The 20,821-nt window shown below is 40.5% G+C and overlaps 1 protein-coding gene across 3 annotated transcripts; it reads right to left on the bottom strand.

The window, feature by feature from the left end:
* Nucleotides 1–12,860: 12,860 nt before the first annotated feature.
* cybrd1 (cytochrome b reductase 1) lies at nt 12,861–20,757 on the bottom strand. Of its 3 annotated transcripts, none has more exons than XR_014030340.1 (5): nt 20,248–20,757; nt 19,057–19,265; nt 14,258–14,412; nt 13,731–14,124; nt 12,861–13,296 (listed from the first exon to the last, which is right to left on the bottom strand). XR_014030340.1 is itself a non-coding variant. In XM_081368425.1 (4 exons), the coding sequence occupies exons 1-4, from the start codon at nt 20,432–20,434 to the stop codon at nt 13,863–13,865; spliced, it is 813 nt and encodes a 270-aa protein (XP_081224551.1). In that variant the 5' UTR covers nt 20,435–20,757; the 3' UTR covers nt 13,511–13,862. The 3 variants fall into 3 exon arrangements, 1 of the variants encoding a protein (XP_081224551.1); XR_014030341.1 differs by having other exon boundaries at nt 12,862–13,322; nt 13,714–14,124; XM_081368425.1 differs by lacking the exon at nt 12,861–13,296 and having other exon boundaries at nt 13,511–14,124.
* Nucleotides 20,758–20,821: the final 64 nt, after the last annotated feature.

Genomic DNA, 20,821 nt, shown 5'->3' with positions numbered 1-20,821 from the left:
AAACAAAAATGGATCAGATTTCTTACGTTTGCAACAATTTTCTTAATTTTGTAGGTGATCATCAGTTTTATTAAGAAGAGTTGGCCTGAGAAGCTGGTGGAATTGGTAAGTTGACAACTTTATTCTTCATGAAATTCTCCAAGAATCGTTTTTATTAAATTCTAATTTAGTAATTGATAAACCTGTATGTAGACAGTATAAGATATAGTTGAAAGCCTAGAAACATCAGTTGTAAAAGTACATTGCTTTAATTTTTAATTAACTCTTTAAGCCCTCTTTGTGTGGTTTAGACACATTAAATACAATAACTAACTACCAATCTTTATCTCCGGAGGGCCTATTGCCCCCGAGAGACAACCAAACATACTCCACAAGTCACCACCTCCGACCCGCTACCTCTTGTTCGCGCCTCTTTTTAAAGTCCCTTTGTCCGCTACATCCACAGGTCAATGCCATCAAAGCAGTCATGTGATCACCGAAGACAACACACTACACTATTCCCCTTCTAATTCGGAAGAACTTGTCCTCGAGTCAAGGTAGCTAAGGTCCCTTAGCCCAAACTAGTAACTTCCTCTGCAGTGGAGGTCAAGCCATCTCTGCAGAAGGGGTTATGGCATTTCACATAGAAGCTCCAGCATTGTCCACAGATTCAGATGCTAACCCAGAGCTAATTTCCAAAATTGACTGAAGGCACTGACGAACCCTGATGAAGCTGTCAATCCTTCTCTCCCAAGGTAAAGCCAGTACCCAGCAAGCAATAGCCGTCATTTCACTGTCTCGGTTAACTATAGACCAGTCCAGCAATGAGTAACCCACTTCTTGACAAAATAACCTTGAATTGGGTACATGTCATTTTTGCCAAAATAACTTGCGAGCTGAATGACATTCCATCATGTAAGAAACGTCAACAGTGATTACAAGGTGTTTGGTTTAATTTCTTTGACATGTTCTATGCTATTTGTAGCCCACTTGTGGTTGATATCCCATCATGTTACCAATGTCAATAACATCTACAAGATGTAAGTGTCGATTCATGACATGGTCAATCTGTAGTCACGATTTAGCTATTAAATGGCCATTAGACGTCTTTTAAACGCAAAATTGATTGCTGGGTAGTGGCATGGACACTACTACGATACACCATCATCACATAAGGTAACAATGAATCCCAATTCTGTTGGTTCTTATACACAAAAAGTGACAGCATAGAGAGCAAAGTCCTATTAAAACGCTCAATGAGCCCATCTGACTGAGGATGGTAGAGGGAAGTATATGCGTGTTATTAATCTCCAATAGCCGGCATAGTTCCTGAAAAAGAGAAGACTCAAAATTGTGGCCCTGATAAGAATGGAGGCTCAGAGGAACCCCATAACAATAAAACCCACTCCTCAACTAAAACTTTGGCAACTGATCGTGCTTCTTGATTGGACAAAGTACCAAAATATAACGTAAATATTTATAAAAAAATGTATCCATGCTTTCGGGGAGAAGACCCAAGATATCCACAGCAACATGCTCATAAGGGTGAGACATTACAGAAGGACACTGAGGGTTGCGAGCGGGAAGCTTCTGTGAGGCGCAGTCCGAGGACTCCTGGTCTACTTCTTCTACCCCTTCACCCACCTCTATATTTGTGGACAAAATCCCAAATTTTATTCCATCACATAGAGTATGGGCTTCCTCGGTTACATTAATAACACGAACTGGCATAATGTCAGTGGTTACTGCATGTGCCATCGGCACATCACAATGGCTAGACAGAGAAGAACCAGGCTCCAACATACTATTTTTCCTGGTGGAGCTCCCTCAACGGACACCAAAATTATCACTTCCATGCGTGTGGGTACTTTTATCTGCACTGGAACCTATAACAGCTATATAGCTGCACCGAACCTATCAGGGTGTGTCCCGCCACCAGCGAGCTGAGCCTGCCAAAATGGGTGGAGCTACTGACTATATAAGTGGCCCATTTTGCCAATAGACATCAGATTTATTCTCCTTCAGCAAAGACTCACCTTGTCGCTGATCTTCTCCAGCTTTGAAAGCCTTCTCGCTGTCAAACAAGCCCAGCAGCGGAGCGCAGTGTTGTTTCAAATGCCGCGCTCCAACTGTGTTACAGGCAGAGCCCCACTGCATCTCACAGATGAGCACCATGGGTGCGTTTCCTACCTGGGTAAAAACAATGCAGAAACTGCACTCACACAGGGCGGTAGCACTCATTGCGAGAACATGCCACTCTCCTCTCTGTGCTCGCGGCTAGCTTTCTTTTTAGAGAGTGACCCCGCCCCTCGCGCCCTTCCATTTCCCGCCTCCCAGGAACCTTGGAGGAAGAAACGGCGGGGTCAGAGGACACACAAGAGCACAGAGATGAGTGAGCTCACGCAGGCTCAGACCCCGCGTGCCTCACTCTCTCCACATAGAGAGATTTCGCCGGTGCTCTTCACCAAAGCAGACCAGCGCCCCTCCTTTGAAGCGGCTTGCCTCATCTCGTTTGGTGGATCGGAGGAAGACCTCCACGATGACAGCCTGTCATTGGCAGCCTCTGGCCGGACCAACCCTGGAAAGAGCTCACGTGCTTCTCCTAGCCCCCTTTTCAGTTCAGGCAGCTGGAAATTTTCTGATCGCAACCAAAGGGCCCGTTTCGACTCACGCACCCTGGAAACAAATGCTGTTTCAACAGCGACAAAAATAAAGCACAAAAATTCTCAGAAAAAGAGCACTTTTCCTCTTCAAAACACCTGGGCGGCCGGGTCCCAGACACACGGCAGCCCGCCCACAGACTTTATTCAGCCCCTAGTCACTCAGGCCAAGGCCTGGGAAGCCATCCCCGATATTTCAAAATGGGTGCTGAACACAATACAACGAGGTTACTCGCTCCAATTCGCTCCCAGACATGCCGTGGTCAACACATCGGTAAGGAGCAACGTGGCTCATGTCCTCTGCACCGAAGTGTTAAACCTGCAAGAGAAAAGGGCTATCGAAACAGTTCCCCCTTCACAGAGCGAGTCAGGCTTCTACAGCCGTTACTTCCTCGTCCCGAAAAAGGATGGCGGCCTCAGGCCTATTTTGGATCTCAGACACCTGAACAAGGCCCTCATGAGATGGCCATTCAGGATGCTAACAACCAAACAAATCTTTTTGCAGATTCGCCCAGGGGATTGATTTTTGTCAGTGGATCTGAAAGATGCTTACTTTCACATCCAGATAACACCCCATCACAGACCATTCTTGAAATTCACGTTCGGGGGGGGTGGCTAACCAGTACACAGTCCTGCCATTCGGGCTGTCACTGGCACCTCGTACATATACGAAATGCATGGATGCAGCTCTCTCCCCCCTGAGACAGCAGGGAATGCGCATTCTGAACTACCTCGATGACTGGCTCATTCTGGCCCAGTCAGAGGCTGAGTAACAAACTCACAAATCCTGGCTCCTCAGCCATCTAGAATGCCTTGGGCTCAGGATCAACTTATCCAAGAGTGTACTGTCCCCCAGCCAGCGTATAACCTTCCTGGGAACTGTTCTCGACACTGTTCAGATGGGAGCTTGGCTCACGCCAGATCGCGCTCTCTCCATTCAACAGCTAGCTGCTTCGTTCAAAGTGGGTTCTTTCCTCCCCCTCAGAATGTTTCAAAGGGCACTGGGCCTTATGGCCTCTGCATCGTCAGTACTCCAATTAGGCTTACTGCATGTGCTCCTTGCAGCGCTGGCTGAAGCCTCGAGTCCCGGCTCATGCTTGGCGGTCCGGTCACCTACGGATCAGGGTAAACCACGACTGTACCAAAGCCCTGGCCCCTTGGAAAAACACCAGCTAGTACCAGTCTGGTGTAAGCATGGGTCTAGTCTCGAGGAGGTAAGTTGTTTCGACAGACGATCTCAAACCTAGGTTGGGAGGCTCTGTGCAAGGGCAGGCCAACCTCCGACCTCTGGTTGAGCTCGGAGAAAACAACGTTCCCCCCAGGGAATGGTCTCTCCACCCCCTAATGGTTCAACTAATCTGGAGTATCTTCGTGAGGGTAGAGGTAGACCTCTTCAGCTCCCTCAGGCCATCGAACAAATCAGGGAGAACAAGCGTGCAGTCCTTCTAATAACCCCTCTCTGGCGGACCCCCTTTCGAGCCGCTTCAGTTGGCTGACTTAAAGCCATTTTCGCTCAAGACCGCACTCCTGCTAGCCCTAGCATTGGTCAAGCAAGTGGGCGATTAACAAGCGCTCTCCATGAACGCTTCCTGCCTTGAGTTTGGGCCCAATGACTCCAAAGTCGTCCTCAAACCAAGACATGGCTATGTACCCAAGGTGTTCTCAATTCCATTCAGAGCCCAGGTCATTTCGCTATCTGCTCTTCCCCTGTCGGAAGATGATAGAGAATTAAGTCTACTCTGCCCGTTTTATATAGAGCGTTCTGCCCCGTTCAGGCAGTCGAACAGCTCTTTGTATGCTTCGGCGGCCAAACCAAAGGGCTCCTGGTCACGAAGCAAAGATTATCACGTTGGTTAGTAGATGCTATCTCTTTGGCCTATGCCTCAACGGGCCTTCAATGCCCCATAGGCATCAGGGCTCATTCCACAAGGGGCATGGCCTCTTCATAAGCATGGTCCAGTGGTGTACCAATTGAAGACATTTATGTGCCGGCCGGCTGGTCTTCGCCGTCCACATTTGTGAGGTTTTACAACTTGGAGGTGCCAGCTCTGCAGGCACGAGTCCTTTCTATCTAAGTGGGAGTTGGCCTCTAAAGAGCCCAAACCACTAGGTATCCCTTCTGTGGGCTCCGACATCTGTCTGGGCCCCGTTGGACTTCTGACTTAAAGTTCTGCTCTAAGCCTCAGGCCTTGCAGCCTCAGGTGGGAGTTCAGAGCGAAGTCGTCAGCTAAAATAGCACGGCGTGATTGAATTGGGTTCCCATAGCGTCTAGCGATGTAATACGAGTGAACCGGTTTCGAAAGTCAAGTCAAGTCAACTTTATTTATATAGCGCTTTTCACAATACAGATTGTATCAAAGCAGCTTCACAGAATTAAAGGTCCCGTATTATGCATTCATTCATTCATTCAAGTTTCAGCTCAAAATACCCAACAGATCATTTTTTACAGCATGTTTAAATTGTAATTTTTTGGGGCACAGAAAAACGCGCTGTTTTAGTGTGTGCCCTTTAAATGCAAATAAGCTGCTGCTGCACGACCCAGGGGGCAGAGCTTCATGAGCTCACGCTCAGTCTGTCAGGACAATTTCATCTCAAGGATTGATGATAATATCAGAAACTCTCAGTAACGGTGTTCATTTCGAGTCGGACAATAATGCCTACAGAGTCAGAGTGCTGTATAGAGATGAAAGAGGTATAGTTTAGTAGTTTAATTACGGTTATTATAACGTATTTGTCATCTGCTTGTATGTATCCATTATTTATTAATAGCCTACAAGTCTTCTGTCTGAATGATGATCAAACATATACTGATGAGTTTAATAAAGTTTATTGTACATCACACAAAAGATGAAGCGTCAGTTTTACTTCAGAAAATCACCGTAAGAGCTGAGTAAACACAATAAGTTATAAGAAGTGCGCAAGTACATAAACGAATTTCGGTAGAGTTGAGGGAGCATTCCTGTGGGCGGAGGTTAGTCAAAAAACTGTTCTAGTGACGTCATTAAAGAAAGAAGTAGAGGGATGTAGTCCAAACGGGCCGTTCGATGTAGGCGACTTCTGTTAAATAAAATATCTCGCTTGGCATTGAACTTTAAGCTTTATAATTTTACAGATATTATTTATGCTCTAACAGCAACATTACACACTAACTAAAGTTTGAAACATGGGATCACGAAGAACGGGACCTTTAAATAAAATAGTACATCAGTGTTTGTTTCTAGTGTAAAACGTCCACGTTTGGAAAGTCAAGTCAAGTCAAGTCAAGTCATCTTCATTTATATAGCGCTTTTAACAATGTAGATTGTCTCAAAGCAGCTTTACAGAGATAAGCGTATAATTTAAGGTAACAGAGATTGTTTCGGCTTTACAGCAGAGTTAAGTTATTTCCATCTAAAGTTAGTTTTAATTGATTTGGTTCCGTCGCAATGATCATTTGTTATTAAATTAGGGGCCGCTAAGACGACACCATTCTCTCTACACAGACTTTAAACGCGAACCTGTGAGAAACGCTGATGGCGGTCACATGCGCATTTAGAATGGGTTCTATAGTTATGTGCGTTAGAATATACGCAGGTTTGGAATTCCCTACAAGCCAAGCCTAAACAAAATACTTGTCTTTCCTTATAAATTTTGATAAGGAATTTTATTTTATTTGTTGCTTTGGGGTAGGACCGCAAGACGAATTTTCCCGACAACGCCTTATCTGTAGAGTGGTAGTGGGATCCTCCATAGGGAGAGACTAGTTGGCACTTCAGCACTGCGTTGTCATCGGTCCAGGCGAAGGTCCTTCGTCAGATCTGGATACGGCCTGGATCCGGCAGGCTGCAGGAAAAACCTTGGGATAAACACAGACACTAAAATTAGCGTAGATGCCATTCTTCTCATGATGTAACGAGTACATCAGGATTTTTGGGAAGTGTTCCCGGTTCCGGCTGACCTAATCTATGCAGCATAACATTAAATTATAGAAGTCTATAATGTATTATGTGAAAGCTAGGTCAAAGAGATGTGTCTTTAATCTGGCTTTGAACTGACAGAGTGTGTCTGCTTCCCGGACAATGGTAGGAAGACTGTTCCAGAGTTTTGGTGCTAAATAGGAAAAGGATCTACCGCCAGCAGTGGATTTTGATATTCTAGGTATAATCAACTGGCCGGAATTTTGAGATCGTAATAGACGTGACGGACTATAATGCGTTAAGAGCTCGCTCAAGTACTGCGGAGCTAAACCATTCAGTGCTTTGTAAGTAATCAGCAATATTTTAAAATTTATGCGATGTTTAATAGGGAGCCAGTGCAGTTTTGACAGAACTGGGCTAATATGGTCATACTTCCTGGTTCTGGTAAGAACTCGAGCTGCTGCGTTTTGGACCAGCTGTAGTTTGTTTATTAAGCGTGCAGGGCAACCACCCAGTAGAGCATTACAATAATCTAGCCTTGAGGTCATGAACGCATGAACTAATTGTTCCGCATTTGTCAATGAGAGCATATGACGTAATTTAGATATATTTTTAAGATGGAAAAATGCAGTTTTACAGATACTAGACACGTGACTTTCAAATGAAAGATTGGTATCAAAGAGCACACCCAGGTTCCTAACCAACGACGAAGACTTAACAGAGCAGCCATCAAGTGTTAGACAGTATTCTAGATTATTACGTGAGGAAGTTTTTTGTCCAATAATTAGAAACTCTGTTTTTTCAGAATTTAGAAGTAGGAAATTACAAGTCATCCAATTTTTTATATCCGCTATGCATTCCGTTAATTTTGTGAATTGATAAGTTTCGTTAGGTTTTGAAGAAATATAGAGCTGAGTATCGTCAGCATAACAGTGAAAGCTAATTCCATGTTTCCTAATGATATCTCCTAATGGTAGCATGTACAGAGTGAACAGCAGCGGTCCTAATACTGAGCCTTGTGGTACGCCATACTTAACCTGTGATCGATGAGACATCTCATCATTTACTGCTACAAACTGATAACAGTCAGATAAGTATGATTTAAACCATGCTAGTGCATTTCCTGTAATGCCAACATAATGTTCTAATCTATTTAAAAGAACGTTGTGGTCGATGGTGTCAAATGCAGCACTAAGATCGAGTAACACTAATAGAGAGATACAACCACGATCGGATGATAAGAGCAAATCATTTGTGACTCTAACGAGAGCTGTTTCGGTACTATGGTACGGTCTAAATCCGGACTGGAAACCCTCGCAGATATCATTTCTTTCAAGAAAGGAACACAGTTGTGAGGATACTGCCTTTTCTAATATCTTTGACAGAAAAGGTAGATTCGAGATCGGCCTGTAATTGACTAATTCTGAAGGATCAAGTTGCGTTTTTTTAACAAGCGGTTTAATCAAAGCCAGCTTAAAGTTTTTTGGTACGTATCCTAGAGACAAAGACGAATTAATGATATTAAGAAGAGGATCTATGACCTCTGGAAGTATTTCTTTCAGTAGCTTAGTCGGTATAGGGTCTAACATACATGTTGTAGATTTAGATGATTTAATGAGTTTAGTAAATTCTTCCTCTCCTATAGCAACGAATGAATCAAATTTTTCCTCAGGGAGACTACAATGCACTGCCTGATGCGATACTGTAGTAGACGGTTGCATAGTTATAATTTTGTCCCTGATATTATCAATCTTATAAGTGAAGAAGTTCATAAAGTCATTACTGCTGTGTTGCTTGGAAACTTCGGTGCTTGAAGCTTTATTTTTCGTTAGTTTAGCCACCGTTTCAAATAAATACCTAGGATTATGTTTATTTTCTTCTAATAGGGTTGAAAAATAAGCAGATCTAGCAGCTTTTAAAGCCTCTCTGTAAGTAATTGAGCTCTCTTTCCATGAAATGTGAAATACCTCTAGTTTTGTTTTCTTCCAGTTGCGCTCCATTTTTCTGGCTGCTCTCTTAAGGGCCCGAGTGTGCTCGTTGTACCACGGCGTTGGACTATTTTCTTTAATCTTCTTTAAGCGCAACGGAGCAACTGTGTCTAAAGTGCTGGAAAAGAGAGAGTTAAACGTTTCTGTTGTAATATCTAGTTCTTCTAAGCTATCTGAGATGCTGAGATGATGAAACTGATTAGGAAGATTATTAATAAAGCAATCTTTAGTAGCAGAAGTGATAGGTCTCACATATTTGAAACACGGAGTCGGCTTTGCAGCCTTGGCTAAATGCAAATTACACGAGACTAGATAATGATCTGAGATGTCATCGCTCTGCTGCAGAATTTCAACGGCATCCACATCTATTCCGCGTGATAATATTAGATCTAGAGTATGATTACGACGATGAGTAGGTCCTGACACGTGTTGTCTAACTCCAATTGAATTTACAATGTCTTTAAATGCCAATCCCAATGCATCTTTTTCATTATCGATGTGTATATTAAAATCACCAACAATTAGTACTTTATCTGCAGTCAATATTAATTCTGATAGAAAGTACGCAAATTCTTTGATAAAGTCTGTATGGTGCCCTGGTGGCCTGTATACAGTAGCCAGCACAAATCTCAAACGTGATTTATCGTTTACACTATATATTTTTACATTAAGCACCAATGCTTCAAAAGAATTATATTTAAAACTTGATTTCTTAGTGGTTTTGAAACTATTACTATAGATTACAGCAACACCACCCCCTTTGCGTTTCAGACGAGGCTCATGTTTATAACAGTAATCTTGCGGGGTTGATTCATTTAAAGTAATGTAATCGTTTGGTTTTAGCCAGGTTTCTGTCAAACACAGCACATCTAGGTTATTATCTGAAATCATATCATTAACAATGAGTGCTTTTGAAGTAAGCGATCGAATATTCAGCAACCCAAGCTTTAGCATTTGCTCATCTGTATTATAGCTGTTTTTTATTTGTTGAACATCAATTAAATTTTTAACCTTAGTTGGGTTTAAACGTTTTTTGGATTTCCAAATTCGGGGAACAGACACAGTCTCTATATGATGATATCTAGGTGAAAGAGGTTCTATGTGATGGGATTTATCTGACCTTGGTGACGAGAGGCCGCTAGCAGACGGTCGGTTAAGCCAGTCTGTCTGCTTCCTGACCTGAGCCCCAGATTGTCATGTTTGAGCTCTAAGACTATGAGCCATATTACTAGAGAGAAGAGCAGCACCATCCCAGGAGGGATGAATACCATCTCTTTTCAACAGGTCAGGTTTGCCCCAAAAACTTTTCCAATTGTCTATGAATTCTATATTATTAAGCGGACACCACTTAGACAGCCAACCGTTAAGCGAACACAATCTACTAACTATCTCATCACTCCTGCGAACAGGAAGGGGGCCAGAGCAAATTACAGTCCTTGACATCGTACTTGCAAGTTCACACACCTCTTTAATATTAATTTTGGTGATCTCCGACTGGCGGAGTCGAACATCATTAGTGCCGACATGAATAATGATCTTAGAGAATTTACGATTAGCATTAGCCAGCACTTTTAAATTTGCTTTGATGTCAGGCGCTCTGGCTCCCGGCAAACATGTGACTATGGTGGTTGGTGTCTCTATTTTCACGTTCCGTGTGATAGAATCGCCAATAACTAGGGCACAATCATTCTCAGTGGGTGTTTCACTGAGCGGGGCAAATCGATTTGTTATGGTAATCGGAACGGAAGAGTGGTTTTTAGATCCGCGACTAGAGCGATCCCTCACTGTCACCCATTTGCCCGGCTGCACAGGCTCTACTTCAGCCAGAACCGACTCATGTAAAGTGTGCACTATTCTATGCGCATCCAAAACATCTAAAGCACTAGCACTCTTACTATCCTCAATTAAAGTTTGGATGCGTGTTTCTAATTCTGAAATCTTCTCTGTCAACCTAACTGTCTCCTTACATTTATCACATATAAATCCTATATTGTCGACAGAGAAGCCTATACTAAACATGTGACATGAAGTGCAAGTGACAATAACAGGACAAGACATTACTCACCGTGTTTGTTGAGTGATTCTTACTCACCTGAGCTTTTTATGAACTCAAAGGCGCGGACGCGCGAGAGAAAAATAAATAAATAAAATAGCTGAGCGCACGGGTGGCGCGTTAACAGGCTAGCGAATTACTAGCGTTTTGAGCTAGTAGTACTAATAACAAAAGCTAGCGATGTCAGGTTAATCTGAGATGTTGGATAAAATGTAGTAGTATAAACAACTAGAAATGGTAGTAAAATGATGGTTCAAAACAAAGAAATATATGGCTAAGACGGAGCTTATCGCACCGAATCAAACAAACACACTCACAGCAGGCAGCGAGGCAGACAGGAAAGTGAACGTACACGGTTACTCACGTAACCTCGATTCCGAGAATTACTGTGTAGACGGCCGTGCTATTAAGCTTCACGTCCAGGTATTGTCGCTTCAGTCGAATTGTTGAATTCAGTCGAAACCTGATGTCTATGGCGAAATGGGCCGCTTATAGTCAGTAGCTCCGCCCATTTTGGCGGGCTCAGCTCGCTGGTGGCGGGACGCGCCCTGATAGGTTCGCACAGCCACGCTGCCTCACCATAGGTTCGTGCAGTTCCCGCAGCTCAGCCAATCAGCACGCATATAGCTCTGCACTGTGCTGGCTGTGCAGCTGCACTGCATTTAAATATAAAGGCTTCAATATTCTGGAGTTTTCCCATAGCGTCTGGTGACGTAATACTCGTTGGCCTGTGTGACGCAGTGATGTGTTCTATTACATCATTTAAGCTACTGTCAACGTTCTATGCTCGCGCTCATCAGCTAAAGACGAGCAGAATGTTTTTATTTGAATTAGATGCTTCACATGATCAGGTAGAGAACACTTATGGTGGTACTTTCACAGTCTCTTTTGGAGGTAATTAGGGCCCGAGCACCGATGGTGAGAGGACCCTATTGTTTTTGCTCCATTTATTAGGGCCCGAGCACCGATGGTGAGAGGACCCTATTGTTTTCTTCTTCTTGAGAACAATAAAAAAGTGAATCGCTTTTTAAAGGGCCTAAACATGCTCGAAAACTCATGAAATTTTGCACACGCTTCAGAAGTGGTGAAAATTTACGTGTGATATTGGTTTCAGAATTGGGTGGGGCAAAATGGCTCAATTATTGCCCCTACATTTTGCCCTGGCTCTACGTTTCACATACAGGTATGAAATTTGGTACATACATGTAATGACCCAATACCTACAAAAAAGTCTCTTGGAGCATAGCCCTAAACACAACAGGAAGTCAGCTATTTTGAACTTCCTCTCAGATTTTGTGCAGTTTTTGCCATTTCCTGATGTTGTACTTTAACGAACTCCTCCTACAGTTTTGATCTGATCCTCTTCAAATTTGGTGAGTGTAATCTTAAGGCCTTTGTGGCGTTAAATTGCGAAGATCTTGAGTTTTCGTCAAAGGGTGTGCCCTCAGCGGCCTGACGAACGTACACCTAATTTCGGCCTTTTGGTGATATGCATGATAAGATAAGTTCAATATTAATGTTGCTTGCAGTTCCGATGTTGCTAGGCAACCACAAACAGCCTGCAGTAACTCAGGCAAACGATGTACAAACTACCCCAAACTTCACATGTTTGATAAGAGTCCTGTCCTGAACACATGACCATGCTCATATTTGGTTATAGCAATAGCGCCACCTGCTGGTAGCAGGAAGTGTGGCAAATACAAATTACTTTGACAAGGAAGTGTGGCAAATACAAATTACTTTGACATAGTCCTCCTATATTTACATACTGCTCACCCTCCTAAAAAACAGAGTGCCGGGTGGCGGCGGCACGGGTGCGAGGGCCCTTTTCATTGCTGCTTGCAGCTTTAATTTTGTTTTTATTATTGTGCTTATGCAGACCACGGGCCCCCAGTGAAGAATAAATTCTTGTCTGATGGTGGAGATCATATCAACATGACTATTTTTTTCAATATATATCAGCCGTTTATTACAACAAGCGATGCCAAATTCGCGAATGAATCTCTCTTTTGAACTAATCGATCAAACGGGTTTGCAAGGACTAAACTGAATATGAATTATTTGTAGTTGTTTCTCACACCTCAACGATGATGCAGCTCTTTATTGCTTATGGACTGCTCAGTACTGCAGGTAAAGACAATATGATCATTCATAGACATGTTTTGCAGATAATTAATTGGTCACTCATCTAACTATTCTTTTGGCTTCCTAAATAAGGCAGGTTTTATTGTTTTATTGTATGAAGTTTCTCTCATACTTAAATTTCAGAGGGGGAAAAAAACGTCAAATATGCTAAAATATTTAATGATTTTGAGTGTTTCATACAAAAACATCCATCAAATGATACTTTTGATAATAAAAAAATACAAATCTTGGTTTTGTTATGTCCTAACAATTATACAGAAATGTTATTGTAAGTTTTACTTGTTTTTATGTCTATACCAATAGCATATTGCTATCTTAAAACAGAACATTTCAAGCACAATCTTTAAAATATACAAATGGGCCAATCAGGATTAATATAAACACAATGACTGTAATAATGCAGTATAATGTCATTGAACTTAACTAATGTATAGTGTGTTGAATGTTAATATAGTAGGCAACGTACTTTAAAATATCAAAAAAAAAAAAAAAAAACTTTTTAAAGCAGCAGGCAGGGACAGTAGGCTACATGCATCTCTTTTCATACACAGAAGAGATATTACAGCACAATAGGGCTGTGAAATGATTAATCGCATCCAAACTAAATGTTTGTGTTTACATATTATGTGTGTACACTTTGTATAATTATTTTGTATAAATGCACATACATGCATATATATATATATATATATATATATATATATATATATATATATATACACATATATATATACATATATATATATATACACATATATATACATATATATATATATTTTTTTTTTTTTTAAGGAAAATGTTTGAGTTTTAATGTGTTTATAAAATATTTATTTTTAATATAAATTATATATATACATACATATACACACACAGTATATACATGCAGATATTTTGTACATGCATGTGTGTGTATTTATATATACAAAATATTTATACACAGTACACACAAACTTTTATTGTGGATGTGATTAATCGCGATAAATCGTTTTCACAGCCCTACAGCACAAACAGAGTTGTCAGTTTAAAATGTCCTTCAAAGACTTCCACAACAGCAGAGATTTCAGCATTTTGTTTGCTTTGAGATTATATTAAAGGGATAGTAAAATCCAAACTTGTTTCTAAACTCTTCCTTAGAAAAGCTTCATCCAGACTCTTCTGCTTTTCCGTTACGTCTGCGTGTCTCGAGGTCTAGGTGTGTTCTTGTGGTCACGGCTGTGTCCGTTTTGAAGTCCTCTTGGCTTGTGCTGCTACTGCCCACAGATCGTGCGATTCCTTCTGCTGGCCTCTTCCAAGAGGGGCGAGTTGTAATCCAGAGAACAAGACCACCAAATGCAATAACAAGCAGCCCAATAACATTTACTAAAACGGCTTCTGGTGGAGAGTCTTTATAAGCTGGGCTTTTCCTGGAAGACATTACAAACAACACTTAGAAAGAGACCTCTACTAAATGCAAATTTGCTTCGTCTTTCAAAATGCACATGACACAATGTGCATTTGCATTTGTATGGTTTGTGTTGTGTGTGAAGCTGTACTTACAAGCCAAAGATGAGTTTCTCAGTGAAGCCCATGAGAGCTGTGGCAATTACACTGGTGAAGATGAACAAGCCACTGTAGACGTGCACAGGCATGAGAGCTGCACGCACGTACACTGGAGTTGCAGGTATCAGATAGACGGCGATGCCCATAACTATCTAATTCATGAGAGAGAAGAACACATCACACCTCAGAGAGCTCTGACAACATAAATGTTACAAAGACTTATTAAAATATAAAATATTGATACATCGCTATGTGATTAACAAACAATTAAGTTTCTATTTAACCCTTTGAAGGGCTGTATAAAGAACAGGATCTTCTGTCCTTTTGAAGTAAAAGAGTTTGCTGTGTTCTGTAGACATAAGATTCACAATACAAAACTCCCTCCCAAGGCCATCCAGAACATTTACAGAAAAAAAATTGTCCTGATGAACATTCAAATTGGGGATCCCAAGTGGGCCACAAGGGTGGCATGTGCTGGCGGTTTCATGAATGTTAACAACAGCAGAGTCCCTCATTGGATTTCAGCCTGACCTTTGTTGTACATACAATGCATTGGCCAGTGCTGCTGCAACTACAGGGCCAAATCTAAAATAAATCGTCTTTTGAAAAACGAACACTTTGACAAATAAGTTGTTCCAGAGACTCTTCAGAGACCAGAAACAATATAATTTAATTTATATTCTTAAATATAATATAATTGTATTATAACTCGAATTATAATATACATCATATTATAATCGCCAAGCAGGGCATTAAAGGCAGGGTAGGTAGGATTTTTCTAAAAAAAAACATTCCAAATTTGTTTAAACATTCTTTATATACCAATACATAATTAAAATGTAAGTACTCTGAAAAAGAGAGTATAAAAATCGAGTGTCTGTAGACCTCTCACGACTGTAGTAAACACAGCTAATTATTTCCATTCACTCCACCCCCTCCCTTCTGGGCTCCTTCCAAAGCCACGCCCCCAAAACACATGAACGCGCGACGCCAAACGCTCAGGCTCAGCTGGAAGACGCATTTATTTACCTGAGACGAGTGGAGAGGAAGGAGTGCAGTGCATGCAGTGACATCATGTCAGAATCACATGTCATAAAATACCTAACTTTATCACTATAAATATAAACAAATAAGATGGCTTTTAGTACTCACTATCAAGCTAGCATATCGATACTGGTAAAGTTTAAAATATACTTTGTTTGATTCGGTAACAAGCTATATTTATAGGTAACGAGCTATATTTATAAGGCAAAGCTAAAAACAGGTTGCATTGATACACGTTTTTCCATTACCATCAGTTAAACTGTGATGAAGGTGAGTTTCGTGTAAGATTCATAACATATACGGTGTTTTGCATGTAAGAGTTTCCATGATGAAAACATTGTTGATTCTGATGAGGACTACACTCCAGAGACAAGTACCGCATTGTCGGTTCGAGGACAGGTCCGGGGTCGAGGGCGAAGCAGAGGAGGTCGTTCAAGAGTGCGGGCAACCAGGGTCCGAGGAAGTAGTTTTTGCCTTGTTTGCCTTCGCTGACTGCATATGCAGGTGCTTTGAATTTTGAATGCTCTTTCTCTGCCATAATTTTACTCTTCGTAGGTTTCGCGCCTCTCTTGCACTCCTCAAATCAAACGGGTGCGCGCGCATATGGGCAGATCTAGCAACAGGGGTGGTAGCCATGGTTGCGAGAGTGAGTGACAGTCGCCTAAACCAATCAATTGTTTCGTCCCGAATGGAAATAATGAGCTGTGTTTATTGCAGATTAAAACGTCTACAGTCACTCGATTTTTATACAAACTTTTTCAGAGCACTTACATTTTAATTATGTATTGGTATATAAAGACAGTTTAAACAAATTTGAAAAAAAGTTTTTTTTATAAAAATCCTACCTACCCTACCTTTAAATGGAGAAGTGTGACATTTGGTGTGCTACCCAGTGCAAAAAGGGGAGGGGTGTGCTTTTATTTTGTGCCTTTAAAAAAACACAGCTAGGAGTGTCCAGAAGTGTGGCACAGGTAATCACAAACCAAATCATCCTTGACTGGGGTGCACCAACTAAAATTTAATCTGATCAGAGAAGTAAATTTACAAGGAGGGTGTGAAATGATAAACATCAGACAGAAGTACCACAGCCTTTTGCAGGTCACAAGAGATCTGCACTAACTAAATGTGTGAACGACACCATAAAACAGCAAATGCTAAGCAGGCAACCCACAGATCTGGCTGTAATGACAGCAACTTGAAGTAAAGCCATGAGCATTGACCAATTGGAACTCATGACACTACGAGTGATAAAAACTAATGAAAAACACTACGATAAAAACACTACGAGAGATTAATCTCTAATGCTCATATGACACAGCAGACTGTGAAGGCTGAACTGCAAGAGCAGCTTCAGGTGTCACACAATGCACTGAAACAACAGCAATAATTCAGACTTGGTCAATGAAACTTGGTTTCATGTGACAACTGGAATTAAAATTGCAATGGACATGATAATGGAACAAGTAAAAGAATTCCACATGTCTGAATTTGAAGTTGTTGAAAATATCAGAATTAACTGTGGTTCTCTCTGCATTTGTTTCTGTCTCAGGTTTACTTCTGCAAATTCCTCGGAGGACGGATGCCAGGACGGGCCGGACCCAACCTGGATCAAAGCCAGGACAGCAGAATTGTTAGAACCTCGGGAGATGGGTGAAAAGACACCAGCATCATGAGAATTCAGCATCATGTATTTTAATGTTGGGTTCGCATCTCTTCTCTTTAATCCAGAGCTTTTGATGTTTTGTATTGATTATCTTTGAATTGATTATGTAATTGGCATGATACATTTATCTGACATAATAAATTGTTACATTTGATTATTCTAACTGACTTTGACATTATTTTCATTAAAGAGTTAGTCAAACATTCGCTCACATTTAATGATGCAAAGTTATCATTAAAACCTTTTCATTTATGAAGTCAGATGAAATAACGAGAAAATACATATTCAAATGTATTGCATTTAATCAAAAAATACTTTGCCTCGAGAAAAGAGTAGAGACCTTCCGCGCTGGTTGGATGCCGGACTTTGGGCCGATCGAGTGCGAGCTTACAAGGGAGTGCTAGGGAATTCCTGGCAAAGTTTAGAGAAAAAAAATTGAGTTCCCACACCTTGCTTAACCTCAAATTCAAAGGACCTTTCAAGGACTTTCCAGGTCCAATACCCTCAAATTCAAGGACTTGTGGGGAGACATTTCAAGTGAGAGCAAGGTTACACCGTGTTACCTAGTAAGATACATTGTTACAGACATGTGTCAAACACAACTACGCAAAAAAGCATTTTTTTTTTTTTTTTGCATTTTTTTGCCATATGACAGAGATCTGATATTATATTTGTCGTATTTCTGTTTTGCATAAAACTGAAGAATATTCTGTACATCCTAGACTGTATTCTAAAATGATCTGATATTAACTTTTGCATGTTTTTTTATTGAAAAGAGCTTAGGCCCGTGTAACAAGAAGTTTTAAGATATATGAATATGCTTTTAAGTTTTTCTTGCCTCATGGGTTTACATTATTTTAACAAGCAAAGCAATTCAACATTACATTCAATAAAATATTTGGGTTACAGATTCACAAATGTTTTTATGTTTATTGAACACAAAATACAGTCACTGACTGAACATATTTGGGTTTGGTGTAAGCACTGAAAACATAGCCTATCACAACATAGTGCCGAACATTATAAAATATTCCAAAATGGGACATTACCATAAGGCTATGAATGGATAAACAATATTAAAAATTGCATTTTCCAGGCATTATGTTACAGCGGTTTCAGACTGTTTTTGCAATGTTTCACGGTGTGTCTGTGAAAAGTTGAGGTACTATTGTAGTAACGTCATGGCAACGTACAACACAAAGTACCTCACTCAGGAAACAATTAACATAACGTGTAAATGCGCATAACTAACGTTAATCAAGCAAGCTAGTATGCATAGGCCACAAAGTGTTGGCGTAATAACACATTAGCGGACCAGAGGGAATAATAATGGAATTTTTTCCAGAAAACTTCTTGCACAAAATAAATTCAAGCACTTTCAAGGACCTGTATCTACCGGTATGTATGTTTATTTTAAAAAACTTTCCAGGGCCTTGATTTTTTATTTATTTTTTCAGATTCACAAACGTTCAAGGATTTCAAGGACCCGTGGGAACCCAAAATAATAACTAATAATAATAATAATAAATAAAAAACAAGAGTAAATAAAATAAATTAATTGATATAATCTAAAATTTTAATAAATACACACATACATTCAAACATAATACATCTAACATCTAATCATAGCGTAATGCAAAATAAACTCTTTTTTCCTCAAATAATATTTTACAAATTTTTATTATGTAATAAATCACAGTATAAACTTGGACTTTATATATGAAAATATATAGCTGCCTTTTAGGTTGGGGTTCCCTCGCACAAGGATGATCATATTTAGGACATCTAAACGATTGAAAACCCTTGATCTATGCTGATATACGGGGGTCAGCCAATCATAACAAATGTAATTTACATACTGTTAATAAAGTCTCAAAGACACTGTAGCAAAAACAGCCTGTCTCATTTTATTTTACCAGTCAGAGAGTGGGTGGAAAAAGAGTGAAAAAAGGGTGGAAAATGGTCTAAATTAAACTAAATTGCGTAATTGTGACTGTTTTTGATGTAAGTTGACTGGATGCTGCAAATGTGTGTGAGCCCCCTTTGGTTGAAACAGAAGATGCACCAGTGTGTGTGTGTGAAACCATACCTGTGCTGGGTAGAGTATGACAGCAGCCAGGCCGACCCAGCTGTGCAGGCTGTACATATTGGGAATATTCTTTGCATTGTGGAAATCAAACACAGCCACCACAGAAATGACAGCTAAGATGAAGGTGAGAACATGCAGCCCTGCGTGGATAAACTTCATCATCTGCTTGCTGCACCTCCAGGTCCATGGCAGTCGGTACACAACAATTGCTGAAAAAAAGAAAGAAAAAGAAACAAGTGAGCTACATTACGTCCTGTAGGTAGGCAGTTCAGTACGTTTTGTGGTCACGAAGATGAAACATTAACCAATTTTTGGATCCCAGAACGACGTTACTTTCAGGTTCCCAGAACAAAAATGTTTTTTTTTTTTTTTTTTTTTTTTACATTAATAGAACGTTCCCTTTAGGTTAGGGGAACGTTCCCGGAACTTTATTTTGTTTGGCAAATTTTTCATCCATAAACAGATCTTTATTGGCTCACTTCCTACTCTCTCTCTCAAAAACATTTTTTTTTTTTTTTTTTTGATTGAGGTAGACTCATGCTTAAATCTTTTTGTATAACTTGCAATAAAAATATTGATAAATTCCTGAAACAATACTGACGATTCCTAAGGAATCCTTTGTAACGGCTTCTCTCATATTGACTGAATATTTATTTTCTATTCATTTGCCTCTTGTTAGTTGCTTCCCTATAAAACATGTATCGTACTTATGTTCCTCTTTATTGGCCTTGTCTTTTATCTGTCCTCTTCATATAAATATCCTTCATTTAGGCTAGATATGTGACTTATGCTACCAATGTTTTTTTTTTTTTTTAAAGCTCAATGTGTTTGTATTTGCATCTGTTTCTAGAATTTAAAACAAAAGTTCAGTATGTTTTGAGACACAGTCTCGATCGTTCTCAAATCTGTCCAAAAAGTTGCATTATTTTCACTTCTTCTTTTTACCACATAGCGAATGTTGCGCGAACATAACGCAATTTCTATTAGTCGAAAGTCGTCTGTCTGTATCACTAAATCCTCAGAGAAAAAGCATCTCTTTTAAGATAACTAAAATTGTTACTTTGGTTATTTTTTTTGTGGATTAACACATGACTAATTTATGTAGGCTACTGTTTCTTTAAATCGATATTAAAGACTCAGGAATGTGAACCTCTGGTTGCTGAATGAAATGTAAACATTCAAACTCCTTACCGATTCCCTGAAGAAAAATAAACCCGATCACCATTAACAACGGGTGCCAGTTAAACTCAGCCGCTCCTCCGTCCCACCCGAGCCCCTCTCTGAAGTGCAAAACCCATGTTAAAACGAAGGCAATCGACCCAAAACCGACCGCCAACGCCAGAAGGAAGAAAATAAGAAACTGCTTGTAGTTGTCCATCCTCCTCGCAGTGTGAAGAACAGCAGAGCAACGACACGAGGCACTTCGGGCGGGGGGCTGGATCACTTTTGACTTTCTCACCCAAACAAGAGGCTGTGTCTCAAATACTAGGAAGCTGCCTGTCTGGGCAACATTGCCGGGAGTCAAAACGCTGCTTTGGATTGTGCCTGTGATGCCTAAAAATGCTGTCTAGGTAGGAAGCTCACTGCAATCCCAAAAAAGACTTTAGCCTATCCATGCTCAAAATGACTATGATGCTGTCCTGATAGGCAGCTCACTAGGTTTTTGGACACAGACAGGATTATTTCCCACCCCCTTTTTACACACTTTTTTTGTGTAACTCACATTAAAAAGTTATGCAACTTCAAGTTTCATAATGATGACAAG

The sequence above is a fragment of the Scardinius erythrophthalmus genome, assembly GCF_964197995.2.
Source record: "Scardinius erythrophthalmus genome assembly, chromosome: 6".
Taxonomy (NCBI): domain Eukaryota; kingdom Metazoa; phylum Chordata; class Actinopteri; order Cypriniformes; family Leuciscidae; genus Scardinius; species Scardinius erythrophthalmus.
Note: the sequence above shows the minus strand (reverse complement) of the source record. Positions and strands in the feature narration are given on the sequence as shown.